The sequence below is a fragment of the Crocuta crocuta genome, unplaced genomic scaffold, assembly GCF_008692635.1.
Source record: "Crocuta crocuta isolate KB4526 unplaced genomic scaffold, BGI_CrCroc_1.0 scaffold528, whole genome shotgun sequence".
NCBI classification, from domain to species: domain Eukaryota; kingdom Metazoa; phylum Chordata; class Mammalia; order Carnivora; family Hyaenidae; genus Crocuta; species Crocuta crocuta.
The window spans coordinates 949393-967778 of NW_027530010.1; the positions used below are offsets into that span (position 1 = coordinate 949393).

The 18386-nt window shown below is 59.0% G+C and overlaps 1 protein-coding gene across 1 annotated transcript in view; it reads right to left on the minus strand.

Moving 5' to 3' along the window:
- The window catches only part of KCNN3 (potassium calcium-activated channel subfamily N member 3), a 98996-nt gene that overhangs the window by 21600 nt on the left and 59010 nt on the right, over positions 1-18386 (minus strand). The window contains 1 exon segment of the mRNA XM_077764050.1: positions 16945-17352. Coding sequence (XP_077620176.1) covers positions 16945-17352 — 408 coding nt within the window.

Sequence of the window (18386 nt, forward strand, 5' to 3'; positions counted from 1 at the left end):
GCGCCCCTAAGACAGCCTCACCCGGCCCTCTTGTGCCCTGGTTCGCCCTGTGCTTGGGCAGGAGGCGGGGGCCCTATAAGCTGGGGACCGCCCAGGAGGGGTTTCTCCTGCGGCGCCGGAATGAGACACAGATGAGTAAGGTCAAGAGCAGCGGCTCCGGGACAGATTAAGTCCGACTCCGCCTGGCGAGAGAGGCCGGGCCGGCCGACCTCTGGCGGGCGCCCCGCCCCCACCCATGCCTGCCCCCCTGCCGGGCGTCACTCATGCCGGCCCCTCGCCCAGGAAATCACCTCCTCGCCTCCAGAAAGCCGTCCTGGGTCAGGCGCCCCCCCGCGGAGGTGCTGGCTCCTGGGAGCCGGGGCCTCGGCCCTGCCCTCGGGGCGCCTCTGCTCTCCTGCCCAGCTCAGCGCCACCCACCCCGCCTGCCGCACCTGGGCTGCCTCCCTCGGGGTGCAGCCTGCGACGCCCGCGTCAGTCACCGAGCAGACACGGGAGCAAGTGCGCAGCTTTCCACAGACAGACGGGGGCCCAGGGGCCGGGGCTGCTGTAAAGGATTTCCTCAGCGATCTCTCGTCTCCCTGTGTCTCTGGGACTCTCTGGGAGGTGGGCAGGGCTGCGACTCGGCCCTGCTTCACAAGGTGACAACAGCCTGTGCCACCTGCCACGTGCCAGCCACGTGCCACGCGGGCCATTCTGACGCGCCTCCTGGCCTCTAATGCTCACAGTAACAAGGTTAGGGTTGCCACTTCCTGCTGTCTTGAACTGGGAACCCAGGCTCAGCGCTCGCTGGTTGCGCCCCCATCTTGGCCGTTTCGTGCCTCCGCGGAGGGGGAGGCCCAGGGAGGTCAGCTGCGGAGACTGCGGGCCTTCTCCCTTCCTCGGGTATCTGGTCCTGGGTCTGCATCGCGGCGAGCTGCCCTCCCAGGGCGGTAAGCCAGAGCCAGGGCCGCCCTGTGCAGCTGGGTAGGCTGTGCGCTGTGCCCCTCCATGGGGTGCCGCCCCCCCAGGGCAACGCCGCGTGGGCGGTGGTCCTGGCTCGAGCCTCCGAGGAAAGAAGGGAGGCTTTCTCCTCTCACGCATGATTTCCAAGGGGAATTAAAGGCAGCAGCTCCCCGGGTGAACACACGCTGCGGCCGTGCCTGGGCAGCACCGTGTGGGAGGGAGGTGGGGCCACCCTGGGGCCAAAAGCGAGGAGGAAGAGGGTGGGGGAAAGGCCCCGGGAAAGAACGTTCTCGTTGCCGGTTCCCAGCGCGGCGGGGCTCCTCTGGTCAGGGCGCGGAGCCCCGCTGACACGGCGCCCCCTGGCACCGCGGGGCGGCAGCCGGGCAGAGGGGCCAGGGCTGCGGGGCCTCCCCCGACCACCAGCAGTCTCTGCCCACCGGCCTGGGCCCCCACGTGGCACGTGTCCCCAGACTGCTGGGGGTGGGCTCTGACTAGGTGACGGGCGATGAGTCCAGGGGAGACTCTTGGGGGGAGGCCGGGTCTCGGGGGCCGCTCCAGGCCCACCTGCCCCACAGCAAACCACCCAGACCGTGGTAGACATGGCTGCATGGAAAATTCTGGAACACATCAGAAGTCATGCTAATTCTGAAGCTCGGCACAATGTGAGAAAGGAATGGAGACAGCCAGCTCACACCCAGCCCTCCCTGAGGCGGGGGGGGGNGGGCTCTCCCTGCTCATCTGCAGCCTCGGGAGCTGACGGAAGGGACGCAGCTGGGGTGACACCGATGTCCACACCCCGATCCTTTGCTCAGACTGAGATGTGCCTGCTGGACGGGCGCGGGGGGCACGAGGTGGCGTCCCTCACCCTGTGTCGCCGAGCTCTGCCAACGGGCCCCCCAGCTCCTTCCGGGCTGCCTCAAGGCGCATGTGTGGGGAGACAGGGACTCGCAGGAGGCTTGCCCTACACTGACCCCGTGGGGACAAGTGTCCCAAGCACAGAAATAGCCGTCCTGAGGGTTTCTGCCCAGGAACCAGCTTCGTCAGAGGAACGCCCGCGCAGAGGCCAGGGTCTCAGGAAGGGGACACAGACTTCCCGTCAGGACCTGGGCAGCAGGCACTTGACCCCGGGAGTCACATCCTGCGTCTCCCCCGATGCAGCCAACCCCTTCCTTTTAAGTAAAGCGATGGAGGCCAGAGAGGTGCCAGCCCCCCAGGCCACCTGTTTCCGCCCGAGCCTCCAGCCTTGTGGGCACCGTGGTGCTGGCCTCAGCTGGGCGGGGGTTCAGACTCTCTCCACTTTGCTGTGTGACTCGGGCAACTTGCTTTTCTCCTCTGGGCCTTAGTTTTCTTATCTATAAAATGGGCGGGTTTGGCTAAATGAGCCCCAGAACCCCTTACAGCTCTAAAGTGGAGGTGTCTTTGATCATACTTGGCTCCCCGCCAGCCACCCCTGCCCTGTCCAGGGAGCCTGTGACTGGGCACTGACCACAGATGTTGGGCACCCTCTCAGACAGGTGGCCTTTGGTGTCCGTGGGGAACAGAATGCAGTCAGGTGAAAGTAGCCTTGACCCAGCACTTCCACCCCGAACCAAGGAGCTGAGCAGGTGACCAGGTTACATGGAGCCTCTGGCTGAGACCTTCAACCCCTGAGTACACGATATCCAGCAACAGGGCAGGAGGGGCGAGCCAGTGCCACAGCTGGGCTCAGGCCACCACGCGGGGCCCTCCCTCCAGCCTGCTGCCCAGCGAGCCCCCGCCCTTCATCCAGCGCCCGGCCCTGCTGCCCAGCGAGCCCCCGCCCTTCATCCCAGCGCCTGGCCCCACTCCGTTTTACAGGAAGCAGGGTCACAGAAGATGCTCATTACATGTTGCCAAGGCAACAAACCTGCCTGGAAACTAGAGCCCACCTCTAACCCTTCACTGGACAAAACCGCAGAGGAGGGGGCATCGCAGCAGAGGACAAGCTGGGGACGGAGCCCAGGAGCCGCAGACAAGGCCAGATGGCTGAGTGCCAGGGAGCGAACAGACGGGGACCGGAGCGAGCGAGACACGAGGGGACGGCCCCCTTTACTTCTTTATTTTGGGTCAAGTCTGTCCTGACGTCATCCGTCCTGCCGGCGATGACGGGGACGCCGACGGTTCCGGGGGCGAACACCTATCTGTTGACTCTGCTTTTACCTGGCGAGCGATTTCATTAAACGCGTCCTGAGCAGCGGAGCCACCGTCCAGAGACTGTGCAGGAGACACAGGGACCCCACTGCCATCGTCACCCGCTCGCCTAAACACAGGTTTGTCCAATTGTCAGCTCAAGTGGCCTTAGGCCCTGGGATCTCGGATCCCTGACGGATCAGGGAGGGCCAGGCCGGGGGTGCCCAGGCCGGGGGACCCCGGAGGGAGGCCTGCAGGCCATCGGCCTCTCGGGCAGAAGAGAAGCAATCAGAGAAGCTCATGCAAGGCGAGCGAGGCCCCCGCCGCCCGGGCCTGTGTCCCCGTCGGCGATGGAGAAAACACTAGAAGAGGTGTCCGTGAGGGTGCTGGGGGGGATGTGCGCACATAACCGGCACGTGACAAACAGCTCTCTCCCTGCCTGGGCTTGAGGTCGCCCTCACCCAGGGCTTCCGAGACCCCCGCCCCGACTACCGGCCCTTGGGATGGGCCTCATTTGGCCGCAGCGACCGTCTGGCAACCTCGGGAAGGCAGCGTCTAATTTCTGAAATAACGAAAGCCTCAAGACACATTTGTCCCTAAATAAAACCCACACTTTAAATTATAAACAAGAACAAAACAAATTAAGGATGCTGGGAACTAAGAGGGAGCACATTACACGCCAAGCTCGACAAAATGATTAGGAAGCTGTGTCCAGTTAGCTCGACTCACATTTACTTCACTCTGTGAGTTTGACAACATAAGCATTGACGGCCCCCCGCCCTCACGCCCACTCCAGGCCTCCGAGGGCGAGGTACCTACTAACAGGAAGTGGCTTCCCACGGAACATCAGTGCTCTTTACGGTACTGATCGGTTTCGGTCTAGGTACCAGAGAGCGCGCCCTCAAACCGATGATCAGACGACTTTATAGCCCGAACTGAACAAAGAGTACGTTTGCTTTGCACATTTTGCTCTTTCTCCCTTGGCCCCAACACAGTCCCATGAGACACCAACCCCCATTTAACAAACACCCTGAGAGTCCTGTAACAGGCAGTCAGGACCCCAGGGTGCCGGGCCCCCACGCCCAGCAAGGCAGGGGACAGGACAGGTCACAGAGCCTGTCCGAGCTGCCGGGCCCTGATGCCCTGAATGGGGGCTCGGGACTCCACCCGTCTGCTCCCTTCCCAGGGCCACCAGAAAACAGCAGAGCCCGGCTCCCCCACCCCCGGCTTTCACCTCCGCCTCCCTGAGCTCATAACCCCGTGAAGTAGGCAGGACAGCTTGAAGCTCCCGCCCACAGATCAGAAGAGCGAGGCCCAGGGAAGGAAGGAGACCAGCCGCTGTCTTACTTGGTGGAGGGCAGAGGACTCACCCAAGGTCGCACAGCCGGTCCGTTCTCTGGCCAGGCTTTGAGTCTGGGTTTTCTGACTCTTTGCCACCGCTTTCAATTCTGGATGCAATAAACTTACATGCAGAAATGCGAGGTGTTATTACAATCTTGCTAATGTTTCTGAACTTGAACCAAGCTGGCTTCGTCATAGGTGGACTAGGCCGGGCTGCGAGGGCCCCGGACACTAAAGTGTGGAGGAGGGACTGTGCTCCCGAGGGAGCAGGGAAGGCGTCCAGGGGTCAGAGACGTCCCCAGGGGACCACAGGCTGGAGTCCGCATGCCACTTCTGCAGCCGCGCGCGAGGCGGCGGAGCCGCGGCCGGGCCAGAGGCAGAGGGGTCTGAGAGACGTCACAGAATAGGAGCTCGAGGCCTGGTTACAGCGCACGAGTGCAGGCAGCGTGCGTGGCTTTGAGCCCAGGAGAAATTCAAGACCCAACAGCCCTTCTCCCCTTCTTCGTCAGTAAAAAACCCAGGAATGAGCAACGATTATCAATAATAAAGGCTACACTTTCCCATCCATGTAACTGACCAGTGGATGAGAATGAAAACGACATGTGTTCCTTCCAGGACACGTCTTTAAAGAGAGAGAGCACATATTTTGTTCCTTCCTCCCTATTTTGTTTAAGCTGCCATTACTCTGGGTTTCCTGTCACTTGCAGCCAAAAGCTAGGACTCCCTGATAAAGCCCTGGAGAAAGAGAAGACAGAGACAGAGCAGCAGAGAGCAGTCAGAGGCCGGATGCTGATTCCGAACATGGACTTGATATACGGGACACTCAGCTTGTGAGAAAATGCATGTGAGTCGGCCTGGACGTGCACAGGGGGCATCCGAGAGCCCCCCCGCCCCGCCCCCCCAGCAAGGTGGCTCCCTCCCTACTTGCTGCCTATTCTGCATACAGGCGCCAGGCCCACGTTCCTAGAATGAACCGGGCTGTATTATCTTCTAGTCAGGAATCTTCAGAGGCGTCCGTTGCACTTGGCCTGACCCCTTCCCACAGCCCGGGGCCCCCACTGTGGGTGCCCCCCCCCCCCGCTGTGGCCCAGGCCCTGCCACACGCCCATCCGTCTCCTGCCCTTCTGGCGACTCGGCACCCCGTGTTCTCTGTGGGCACGGAGTCTGCGTGCTGTCCCCTCTTCTTGGGCAGCTAACCCCCAGGGTGTGTCGGCTCAGCGGTTCTGCTGACGCCCGGCCTCTCCGGGGCAACCTTCCAGGCCAGTCCTGGAGGAGGAGGTTTGCTCTCCAACCCACTACTTACAAAAACAAAAAATCATCGCAACCTCGTGTTGAAGTCCTTCACAGCACGTAGCCGAGACTGAGACCGGTTCTTTGCTTCCTGTGAGCGGCCCTCCCCTTCCCGTGTGTTTCGTCTTCTGAGGTCTATCTAATTCCTACGAGGGGCCTGGGGAGTGGCCGGACCCGATCGGATCGATACCATCATTATTCAGCAAGCTGTCAGAGAAGAGCCTTCGCTCAGGGGAGGGGCCTGGGACGCCGGAGCACGCGCCCAGCCAGGGGAGGCGTTCTCGGGGCGGGCACGATGGCGGGCAGCCCCGGGGATGTCCAGCTCGAGGAAGCAGATCTGGCAGAGGAAACCGGGGAAGAGGTGGCCCAGAGAGCAGGGAGGAGACGCTGACCCCGGTGCTCAGGCCCGCGGCCGGATCAACTCAGCTTTCGTCGCAGTGACCACTGACGCAGAGGGACGAGCCCGGGCAAGGCCTCCGCCCCTTGCTGAGGCCCGGAGGGGGCCTGAGCCCCTGGACGCTTCGGGCCCCACCTGATCCCCACGGGGTTACCAGCCTCCTGGCCTTAACCTCAGCTGCGGTTCCTGTCCGCTGGCGCCGCCCGCGGCCAGGGTGCCGGACACCGGCCACACGACTCAGGCCGAGCAGGCCGTCCGCGTGCAGGGAGGAAAGCTCAAGCAGGGGAGCGCGGAGCGGTCAAAAGAGCTAAATGTGAGCAGAGGCGAGCTGTCCTAGGTCACCTCCTCGGTCCCCACCACGTGCCTGCCCGGGCCACCTCAAGCCGCGTCAGGGGGAGACGGGGTAACACTAAGGGGCCCTAGAGTCCGTCTGGGGCCTCCACCCTGTGGGCACTGGAGGAGCAGGAGGGAGCCGCCGGGTCGGAACAAAGTCCTGGAAGGCCCTGTCCAAGGAGCAGCGGCCGTCGGCTTCAGGGTGAGGTGGGTCCCGAATACCTCAGGGGCCTTTGGTGGAAGGGGGGACACCAGTCGCTGCAGTGGAGGCCTGCGGGGCGCTAAGCACTCTCCCCTCTGCCGAAGGCTTTCTGTGAACCAACGTCCTGTGGCCAGCCTGCCCACGGTCACCGCCAGCAGGAGCCCAAGCCCATCTCTGCCCAGATGGAGGTGGTTTAAACACCAACCTGTGTTGCCTGAATTTCTTTTGTGCTGAAACAGAAAACAGAGTCAGGACCCAAATCACAAACTGGGAGGAGTCTAAGTTTAGCCAGAGCCAGGAGGACATTCCTATGTCAGAGCCGCTGCACAGGCGGAACGGTCTTTTAAAGTGGCGAGTTCCCTGTCCCTGGGCGTGTCCGGTAGGGGCTGGAGGCCCCTGGTCAGTTAAGGACGGGTACCGCGCGCAGGGCAGGAAGGAGAACCAGGCGCCAGGCCGTCCTCTGACCTGAGCTGAGTCGCGTCACCGTGGGACTCGGCCTCTGTGCACAGACACCGCCGTGACCGTGTTGGCTCAGCTGAAACATGTTTACAATTTCCAAAAGTTTTGCTACCTGGGCTCTGTGCCCCTCTCCCGTGTGGGCCGGCCTGGGAGAACGTGACCGGCTGTTAGGGCCAGTGACCCCACCCAGCAGGGGACCGGCGCGGCTCCGAACGTCCTAGGCGGTGCACAGCGGGGCACGTGGGTGTCTAGGTAGCGGGGAGTGTCGGGGGGCACTAATGAGCTGCCCTTTGGGGTATGTGTTCCCCCCATGTCCCTTCCCAGCTCAGCCTCGGGGCCAGCGGCCGGTGTCGGGGGAGGGACTCTGCAGTAAACGGGAGGAGAGAATCTCATGAAAATCTCACCCCCAGTGGCAGTGCGGTGACTGAGGGACTTCAGGGCTCCACACCTGCATGGGTGCGGTGAGGACGGCCCGCCAACCCTGGGCGCCGAACACGCGGGGAAGGCCCTCGCCGGGGGACGCCTGCCCAGGGCACGCACAACAGCCCCTGTGGAAAGCCTGGCAGAATACGACTTTCCAGTCTTGACTAACGCCAGCCCGAAAGTAGTTGTGGCTGCCGTGGCCCACGGGGGTCCCTCCCTGTCCTCACCTCAGCTCCCTCAGGGGGTTCTGGCCCGCATGGGAGTTTTGGTAATGGCCACCTTTTCCATTGTCCTGGGGTAAGAACTAAACCCTGGGGCCCTTGGGCTCCCTGGAAGGAGCGAGCGGCTCCGTCCCCACCTGGTGGCCGGGGGACATTCCATCCAGCCCGCTGCCTGGGGCCTCGTCCCCTCCCAGGCCCCAGAGGCCAGGCGCTCGCTCAGCGGGGTCTACCTCAAGGCAAACCCTGGAGGCAGAGAGAAGCCAGGGAAACTCAGACCGTAGGGTGACACAGGCTGGCATATTTGGGGAGTGACTTGGCTGGAAAGAGGGAACGGCTTCTCCCGAGAGCAAGACAGAGTTCAGTTCACACCTGCTCAGCCCGGGACGTAGCACTCGGGAATCTGGCTCTAGGGGCATTTGTCACCTCTCCAGTTCTTGATCTTCCTAAGAAGTGTCATCCTTTAATATAACATATATGTGACCTATTAGTATTTAATATGAAAGCGCGAATACCCTAGTCACAAGCGAACCGTTTAATGCTTAAGTGTCAAAGAGCACAGAATCGCTGGAAACGTGGTGAAGCCTTGCTGAGTCACAAATCACCAAGAAAGAGAACGTGTAGAGGAGTAAAGATGGAGGAAACGTGAGACAAGCCCCTGAAACCAGAAAGGGGGCTGCTGGAGCCGGGGACGGGGAGCAAGCCCAGCCCCAAGACGGGCTGACGGACCTCACTGTNNNTTCGCGCTCCCTGCAGCCGCCTCCCCTCCAGGGCCTCCGCCGCCTGGGCGCCACCTGCCCACACTGGCGGCCCCGAGTCTGGCCGACCCCTCGCCCCCGGAGCGTGTGCCGGGTCACACCTCACCTGCAGACGCCACCTGCCCGGACCCCGGCTCTAGGTCCCTCCCGGAAACGTCCCGCGGCCACGGAGGGGGACTGGGGACCCTGCCCACCGAGGAGGCCGCCGTCTCCAGAAGGAACCTCACTCTTCTCTGAGAACAACCGTGTGTGAACCCCGAGCCGAGTCCCGCCGAAGGGGAGGGGGTCTTGCGGAGGAGGCAACGCGCTCCCTCCTCCCATTAAACCTAAACACGAGGACCTGAGGTCGGGCGCTGTCGTTGCAGAAAACACAGTAAATTGGAGAGGAAGCAGCCCACAGAGAAAACTTAGTATTTATGTGTTTCCAAGCATGCTCTGTGCGTTTGGTATCGATTTTAAATAGGCAACACCCCACATGATGCCATTTTGTGCTTTTTCAAACCCTGTGTCATGACTATTCTCCTGCCTTACACGCTTCAAAAGGCTGGTTTTTAAATGGTTGCCTAACTGCCCGCCGTAAGGATGTGCTAGAATGTATTTAACTGCTCAAATCCCGGCCATTTGGTTTCTGATCCTCCACTATTGGAGAGGGTGGTGTGCTGACATAGATCGATCATTTCATGAGAACAGCTTCCTGGACGGAATTACTGGGTTGAAGCGATAAACTTGTGAAGGCCCCCAGGACAGGCTGGCAGACTGCTTTCCGGGGGGGGGGCTGATCCCGTCGACCCGGACAGAAGCGAGCCACCCACCCACCACCAAAAAAATCTGCTTTCTCCAGCCCGAATCACACTGATTTAAGTTTTTGTCAATTCCAGAGGAGAAAAAGTCCTTCTGCCTGTCGTTTTTATGCGTAGTTCTCGATTGTGAGGCTGTGTGTGTGTGTTTCATTGATGTTTGTGACTCTCCGGTTGTCTGTTTTCATTTCTAGCACCGTTTTCTTTCCTTATTCTGGGNATGAGTTTTTCTGATTGGGTTCTGAGACAGCTTTCGGTAACAGGGATATTTACTGCTTGTCATATTTGCTGCAAATATGTTCCTTTGTGTAACCTTTGCTTTTTAAAATAAGAATGTATTTTTTGAAGGATGGAAATCTAAAGTTGCGCATAGGACACAAGCAGATGCAACAGTCTTCATGTTCTCTTCTGAGGTTCTTTCCCATCTCAGGGTTGATTAAATATTCACTTTGTTTTCTGGTGCTGACTCGTGGTTTCTTCTTTCACATCTGACTCTTTAATCCGCCTGGAATTTATGTCGGTGGCTGGTGAGAGGCGGGCTCTAATTTGATTTTTCATCTGGGGATCTAATCTCCAATCTCCCCATCAACATTTCCTGAAGAACCTACCGCTTCCTAATTGGTTTTCCTTCTCATCTACTGGGTCCTTCCATAGGAGGGATTGTTTCAGGGCTTTCCCTTAGGATTCACTGATCTATCACTACTAATTTCTCAGCAGTGCCACAGGGACTTAACTACTTTCATTTTATAATACATTTTAATATCTAGGAAAGTCCCTCTCAATGACCTTCTCTTTCAAAACAAATTAAGCGATTCTCATTTATTAAAACATCACAGAATCAGTACTTACTCCCCTTTAAAATTCCTAATTTTCTTTTAATAAAAACCTTTTTTAAATTTTTTTTAAAGTTCATTTATTTATTTTGAGAGGGGGAAGTGGGGAGAGAGAATCTCAAGCAGGCTCCACACCATCAGCACAGAGCCCGATATGGGGCTGGAACTCAAGAGTTGGACCCCCAACCAACTGAGCTCCCCAGGCGCCCCTTAACAAAAAAAAAATCTTCAAGGATACTTTCCCTCTGAAGACAACATTGGTCACAATGTGAGTTTAGATACACAGTTATCATTGTAATTTTTAAGAGTCTTTAATGGTAGTTTTGAAAAATTCCGTTTTGGCCAAGTTGTGTAGCTGAAGCAACTGCTTTCAAAGTTCCCCTAAGGGGCGCCTGCGGGGCTCAGTCAGTTAAGCTTCCGACTTCGTCGTCAGGTCATGACCTCACGGTTTGTGGGTTCGAGCTCCGCATGGGGCTCTGTGCTAAGAGCTTGGAGCCTGGAGCTGCTTCAGATTCTGTGTCTCCCTCTCTCTCTGACCCTCCCCTGCTCATGCTGTCTCTCTCTCTCAGAAAGAAATAAAAAATATTAAATAAAATAAATAAATAAAAGTTCCCCTAAAAAGTTTCCTTTTAACTGAATTTTTATGGTCTCGTGGTTAGATAATATGTCTGAAGATTTTTTGGTGATGTTTTGAAACATGTAGCCAAGAAGTTGGTCGATTTTTATCAATGTACCGTGAATGCTTAAAAAGAAGATGTATTATTTATTTATAGGCTACAACGTTCAATATTTATCAGTTATTAAAGCAGTTAATAATTTAGATCTCAATCTCCTTATTTATTTTTGCACGAAAGTCCACAGTGTGTGATACTTTTATCCATATTAAATGGTCCTTCTAGACCATTTAGTGCTCTTTTGCTTTGGATTCAAGTTGGTCTAAAATGAGGATTTCTATTCAGTTGCCCTTCGGTTTGTACTTACCTAATAAATCTCTGGTATTCATTTCTTTTTCCAGGTCTTTCTGCTTTAGGAACCTCTTCTGTAAACAGCATGAAATCAAATTTTGTTTTTAAATCCCGTCTAGGAGACATTGCCTTCTAACAGGGGAGGGAAACTCAATTATGTTGACTGTTATATATTGTGAGTTTGCTTCTTTCTCCTCTTGCTTCACGCTTTCTGTGTTTTTAAATTCTTCCTACTTCTTCTGTCTTTCTGTCCCTGATGCTGTTTGCATCTCATACAGGGGTGTAGACGGTGCACGTTCTCAAAGTGGGGAGAAGGGGGGCTCCCTGGCGGGATTTGGGGATCTCAGGTCTTCCACTCCCCAGCCCTGGGGCCCGGCACATTGTTTTGACTCCCCTGTGCCTCAGTTTCCTCGCATGGACGGTGGAGATGACAGCAGCCTCCAGCCCTCACAGAGCCGTGGTGACGTGAGATGACGCGTGGCTGTCCTTACCCTCACACTTCCCCAACTCTACGTGTGCTTACCTTTATGTCTAGAAATTGTTTAAACTTTATTTCTCTAATTATTAAGATCGACTGATAGGCTCTTAAAATGCTCTTCCGCCCAAGGTGATGAACTTGGTCTGCTCTCACCAGTCCTTCTTCGCCTTCTCTGCACCTTCTAACCTGAGGGTTTGCAGCCTCTGCTTGTTACGTATCTTCCTCATCGTCTTCCCGGAGGCTGCTGTTCGCCCGACGTTAGGACTGGGTTTTACAGCCTGTCGCGCTCTCACGTCACCCCATCAGGACCTTTACTGAGATTCACTCCCCGAAACTTCCGAGCCCACAGAACCGCGAGCCCGACTTCTGTTCCCGATTCCTCACGGGAATGACACTAAAGTCTGCGCTGTCAGTTCCCGAGGGAGCGAGCGCTCTGTGTTCCCCGTGTCCTGGGGGCTTAACCTTCAGAGCCGGTCAGTTTTCCAGAAGGAGAGTTTCTTTGCACGGGGAGGTGTAGCTTTGTCCCCGTTCTTACCTGTGTGGATCTGTCTCATCGTTTAAACATTTTTTTTAAAACATTCTTTTTTGAGAGAGAGGGAGCGAGACAGAGAGACAAAATCCCAAGCAGGCTCCACACTCAGCCCAGAGTCCGACGCGGAGCTCAAACTCCCCAACCCTGAGACCATGACCTGAGCCAAAACCGAGAGTCAGGCGCTTAACTGACTGAGCCCCCAGGCGCCCCTGATCTGCCTCCTCTCACCCCCCACCCCCAGCCCTCAGGTAGCCAGTTCCGGAAACGTTTTCTTGGTGTATGTCTTTGATGATTGCTTTCTTATCCAAATTATTCTGGCTCTGGGGCCTGGCCTTGATCCTGGACCTCCAGCTCTGACGCATGATCGCCTTCTCTGTCTCTTTGTTCTGTTCTACTTTCTGAAAGAACTTTTAAGTTTGTCCTCCACATCCCACATTTTTAAACACTCAGTGCCTCCAATGTGAATTTTCTTTTTGCTAAAACAATTTTCGTTTTCTGGAACTCTGTGCTTATGTGAACCGAGTACAGTCTCCTTTCATATCTGCTCCCTCTTCTCTGGCACAGAAACCACAGCCTCTCGCACCACTAGGGAAGCCTGAGGACCTTCTAATGTTGCTTTTTTCTCTCTGTCTCTCTCATAACTAAACGTTCTTCTGCATCTGCAGGATTATTTTCCTCATTCTTAACGCAACAGGTTTGTTTCTGGGGCCTTGGGGAGGATCCCCCCCACCGCGCTCTGCTGTGAACTTGCCTTGGCTTTGGGGGTGACTGTCCGGCCCCTGCACCCCCTGGGCTCTGCCCTCTGCTCCCCCAGGGACCCTGGCTTCTCCTTCCTCCAGCCGGAGGGCAGGCGTGGTCCAAAGTGGCAGGTACTTTCCTGTCCTCACTAACTAGTCCTCTGACGCCCCAAACCAGTGGTTGGCAAGCTTTCCAAATCACGGACTCCCGTCAGTACAAAGATTCCGAGCACATACCCCGGCGGCTCTGCGTATCCCTATCATCCGCTTCTCACACGAGTTACGGTTAACTCGCATAGCGCGTGCTGAAAAGCTGAAGTTTTGTAACAAAAGCGACTGGACAGAAGTGGGGCTCAGGGTGCACTGCACACCGGGGGCCACACCGCAAACCCCTGGGGGCCCATGAGAACCCACAGCCCCCTTCTCAGCTCTACCCACAGGGCCTGGGGCTGTGCCGGCCCCATCAGGGGCCCCCTCGTAGACTGTGTCCCCACTCCTTTCTGGGCCTTGAAGCCCCCTGCCCGGCGGTGGGAGTCTGTGGGAAGGAGAGGCCGGGGAGGGCGCTGTCCTCGCTTCTTGGTGTGTGGCTGGCGTGGGCCAGACCCGTGGACCAGACCAGACCTGAGACGCAGCCGTGAGAAGGACGGCTGTGTTTGAACGAGAGAAGGAATGGACCGCGGGTAGTTTTCGTCCCGTTCCGAGGGGCGGGGCCTCCAGAATCCCGTTTCTCATTGAAACACAAATGTGTAGAAAGAGACGAGCATTCACACGGTCCCAGCAAAGCCCTGCCGACCGGCCGGAAGGAGGGAAGGGCCAGGGAAGCCATTAGAGAGGCTGGAGGTGTTTGCAAGCCTACGAATCCCGCCCACACCGTCCTCCGCTGGATCACAAGACTCCACTTCATCAGTGTTGGGGGGAAGGGGGGCCTGCTGCCGCCCCCAGGGTGCTGGCGGACCCGGAGGCCGGGCCAGGAAAGCCCCCTTCCCCAGCCCACGGCCCCTGGGGCCGGGCTGCTGGCGGCGACAGTGTTTAATGAGGAGGTTCCCAGATGGCTCTGGGGAGGCCTGTGGGAGGCAGGCAGGCAGCCAGGAGAATCCCGGGGACGCCCAGGGCCACAGCTGTGGCCGCAGCCCTGACGTGATGCGGCTCCGGGTCCAAGGAAAACAAGCTGTTGTCCTGCCCTCCCGGCTCCGGGGAAGCGCCGCCTCCCTCCCCTTCCTCGGAAGGAGCAAACGTGCAAACCCTTCCTTGTCACATGAAAGCCAGCCTGAGATCTGAGAAATGTCTCCTGAAATGCGTCTTGCGGAAGAGGGATCTCCATAGCAACCTCGAAGTGTGTGCACAAGGGGGGGTCTGGGCTGCTGAGAGCCCCCCCCCCGGGGGGGAGCCTGCCCTGGGCGGCGGCACCCGCTAAGTCTGCCATGCTGCTTGGGGGCCTCTCTGCTGCCATCTGTGGGGACAGAGGCGTCCCCCGGCCAGCTGGGGAGGTCGAGGTCACCCGTCCCTGTCACCCTCAGCGTGGCCGATGGCATGGCCCCCAGGGCAGCCCTGGGCCAGCTGTGGGCGGACTCTGAGTGACTGGCTCCTGTCCCGTATCTGTGACCTGATGCTGGGACACAGCAGTGACCACTTAAGCTGGATCCGAAAAGAAACTGCTTGGTCACAGAAAGAGAAGCGTTTCCCCCAAGTAGGAAGAAACACACTTGTTTGTACGTGTTTCCATAGTCCCTCAGGCCAGACTCAGAGCAAGTTTACGNCGCTCCGGCCAGCGTCCCGCGTGGGGTAGAGGCGCTGGGCCTTACACGCCTGCGCTGACAGGTGTTGGCTGCGGCCTTGACCTGGGCCAGGCAGCTCCCTTCCGGCAGCTGTGGGGGGCGGGGGGAAGGAGAGCTGTCTGGAGTGGGCGTGGGGCGGGCGCCTCGGCTCTGCCCGGATTTACCCGGAAGTCAGCCCCCACCCCCAGGACATCACTACAAGGACAGGGGGGCCTGGATCTGAGCACTGGCTGAACCGCCGTGACACTCTCAGGTCAGCTCGTCCCGTCCCCGTCCCTCGGAGAGACCAGGCTACGGTTTCCTTTCAAGTGCAGAGTCCGCCTGGGGTGGGAGACACATGTGGGCCAAGTTCAAACTGGCCCCACACTTCCCTGCTCTGCGGCTTCCACCTCAGGCCGGCGCTTTGTCCCAGCTTCCTCAGCTCAGACGACAGACAGACAGACAGACAGACGGATGAGAACTCCGAGCCGGTAACAAGCTGGGGCGGGAAACAAGCCGTTGGGTCAGAGGGCCTTTTCAGAGGCGGAGGGGGAACGTTAGGACTTTGACTTGCTCGATGTTACTCTGTGGCTTTGCCGGGACCTCTGTGGGCAGGGGGTGGGGGGGCCCCGCCTCGGCTCAGAGCCTTCGTGGCCGCTCAGTGCCCAGCAAGAGACAGCAGCAGAGTACTTTGCCCGCGACACACTTATTCTCGAGTGAAAACAGCCACGGGCCTGTGGCAGGTTCAATAAGCAATGAAACTCACTTGCAGACGTTTCGTTCCAAGCTCAGCCCGTTTGCTCATCTGGAAACTACCGTGAGCATCGCGCGCCACGCAGGGCTGTTAGGAGGCTGTGGAAGATTCCAAACATCTTCGAGGGGCTTGCAAATTCAATCGCAGTTGTTGGAAGCCTGGGCTCGGAGCGGTTAGAAAGGAGAACAGGAAAGCCTGGGTCTGCCTGTGGTAGGAGCCGCTCTGTTCTAATTACGTGAAGCAGCCACCAAATTCCCGAGTCACCAAAAGCTCTCCGTTACAGTGACTGCCTTCCACTCTCGCCGTTAAGGCGGCGTCTGGGGCCCACACGGTACCGTGTTTCATTCCAACAGCAAGTCCCGGAAAGCAGGTGTTACGACCCCGGCTGGCAGGTGAGAGACCTGAGGCCCAGAGAGGCGCAGTGGCCGGCAGGATGCAGCTCAGCCAGGAGTACGAGGAGGGGTTTAGGGCTGGAACCGCCCCCCGCAGGACAAGTGTCCCCCCCCCAGGGGAGGCCCCCTGAAACCTCGTCAGGCACACCCCTGCCCGCAGCCGGCGCTGCCGGGTGCTGCAGGGCGGGGCCTGAGGACGCGGTGTCTGTGTCCCTGGGGCTTTGCTCCCGAGATGTCCCCCCGCGCACTGGCTCCCGGGGACGGACCCTGCATGTGTGGGGCCCTCGGCCGCTGCAGAATGCCCTCTTGGTCTGTGTGTCCGCCAGACAAATAGCTGACAAACGTCTGCAAACAGAACATCTCGAAATAGGTGGGGACTTGGCTCTACGGACCCGCGCGAGGTGCTCTGAGGCTGAGTCTCCTCCAGGCTCCTTTCGCTCGTGTTAGCTCTGCTGGGGCTCCGGGCATGCAGATTTGGACCGCTGAGGCGAACTGAGGGTGGCTGCCAGGGTCCGTGCGGTTGCCCGGGGTCTTGACCAGGCCTTCCCACATGATAAAGTAACTTCTAACTAAAAATTTTTAAGAAGTGAACTTCTCTTCCTTCCTTCTCAAGAGATCCTCATTTTAAAAGAAGGACATCGAGGCCCAGAGAGGTTAAGTGACTAGCCCGAGGTGTCACAGCAACTTAGGGAGAGAATCCAGGTTGCTAACGTAGGTGTGCAGACTCCTCCGGGGCGATCAGGTTAACGGGAACGTCGGGGGCTTGAAAGGGGTAGGTGTCACCAGGGCGGCTGGCGGGTTTTGGTGTCAGGAAGTGGCAACCGCGGGCCCCCGAGGCTCCCGGATGGCAGCTCCGAGGGGCTGGCGCTCGGCCTAAGGTCCAGCCTGGGTCTCTACAGCCACATCCTCCCCGCCCGTGGCGCCCAGAGGCTCAGGTCCATGCAGACCACCAGCAAGCCCGTTAAGGCGCAGCTCTGGGTGAGGCCCAGCCGCCCCTTCTACCAGGCCCCCAGGGTGCGCGGGCGGCTCTGCGGACACACGCTGGGAAGCGGGGCACCCACAGGGCACCGTGAGAAGGGTTTCTGGGTGAACCTTTGCGAAAGTCTGGACCAAACAAAACGAAACCAGTTTCCTTACCGCGGGACCCACCGGCAACGTCCCAGAGGAAGAGGCCGGCGGATGGCGANAGACGCGCACGGTCCAGGCGGCGATGATCCACAGCGAGATGCTGAACACCAGCAGCACGGTGCCGGGGCAGATGGTCATGAGCGTCTTCATGACGAAGCGTGTGTTGAAGTTGATCTTGTTGAGCGCCCCGATGCTGCGCGACGACGCGTCGGTGAACAGCTTGCTGTGCAGCAGCATGACGCGCGCGATCAGGTAGAGGCGCAGGAACATGGGGATGGACAGGATGATGTCCACGTCGGCCTCCGCGCGCGACGGCGCGTAGGAGAAGGCCAGGCGCGCCGTCCAGAAGAACTTGTACTCGCCGGGCACCGGGTGGATGGCGCACACGAGCATCTCCAGGCTGATGCGCAGCACGCGCTCGCAGGTCATGGCGATGCGCCAGTCGTCCGCGCCGTTGTCGATCACGAAGAGCTGGAGGGCGGGGGCGGGGGCAGAGAGCGCGTTAGGGCGGCCAGGGCTCCCCGGGGCCCCTGGGAGGGGCGAGGGGGGGAGGAAGCGCCCCTGTTTACAGTCACAACAGGACGGGAGAGGAAGAAGGGTCTCCCGCGAGAGCGAACTCCGAGGCTGGTGCAGACGCCTCAGCCTCGCCCGGGCAGAGGAGGGCACCCCCACCCCGTGCTGCCCCCACCATGCAGCAGAGCGTTCCCGTGGGGGCCTGGAGCCTAACGGCCTGGGTCAGGGACCTGAGCCCAACACTAACCAGCTCCGGGATCCTGGGGACATTAGTGGCCTCCCTGTGCCTCCCATCTGGGGACAATGACAGCACCTGCCGGCACCCAGGACGCATTAGCTGTTGGGACCCTGGGCACCACCAATGGATAGGATCTCCGCCTTTCTGTAGAGTGAGGGCTGGGCCCAGTGATGACTGCGACCTCAGGGCCCTCCCCTGCCTTGAGGCTGAGATGTCAGCTGCCGTGACAGGGGGCGGGGCCCTGCCCTGTGCCGGGCCTGGCCGGCCCCGGGGTTCACACTCAGGGACGGGCCCGGCCTCGTTCTCAAGGACGTCCCACCTGAGGATGAAGAGTGAAGCGAATGGTGGGGAGCACAGCCTCCTCGTGGGGGCCCAGGAGAGGCCACTGGGTCCCGCCTCCCGGGGGGCAGCGGGGCAGGGGTGCTCCCAGACATGGGTTTCCATAGTCTGCGGACACAGAAAAGCCCTAATGGCTGCTCAGCGTATCCCCTCTGCCCCTAAGTGCCCCTGACAGGCCACGGCATGGCCGCGTGACTGCCGGCCAAACTCTTCACACACAAAATGAAAACCATCCACCCCGTGACAACGAAGTGCGTCAGGTTACCATGGTAACCGGTTCACTGTGGGCAGGAGCTGCAGCAGCGAGTGGCAGACCTTTCTGACTCCCCGGGGGGAGGGAGACAGCATGCCAACCGCTGGCTCTGCCCGGCTCCACAGGAAGGGGCCGGCCCTGGGGTGGGGGTGGGGACCGTGT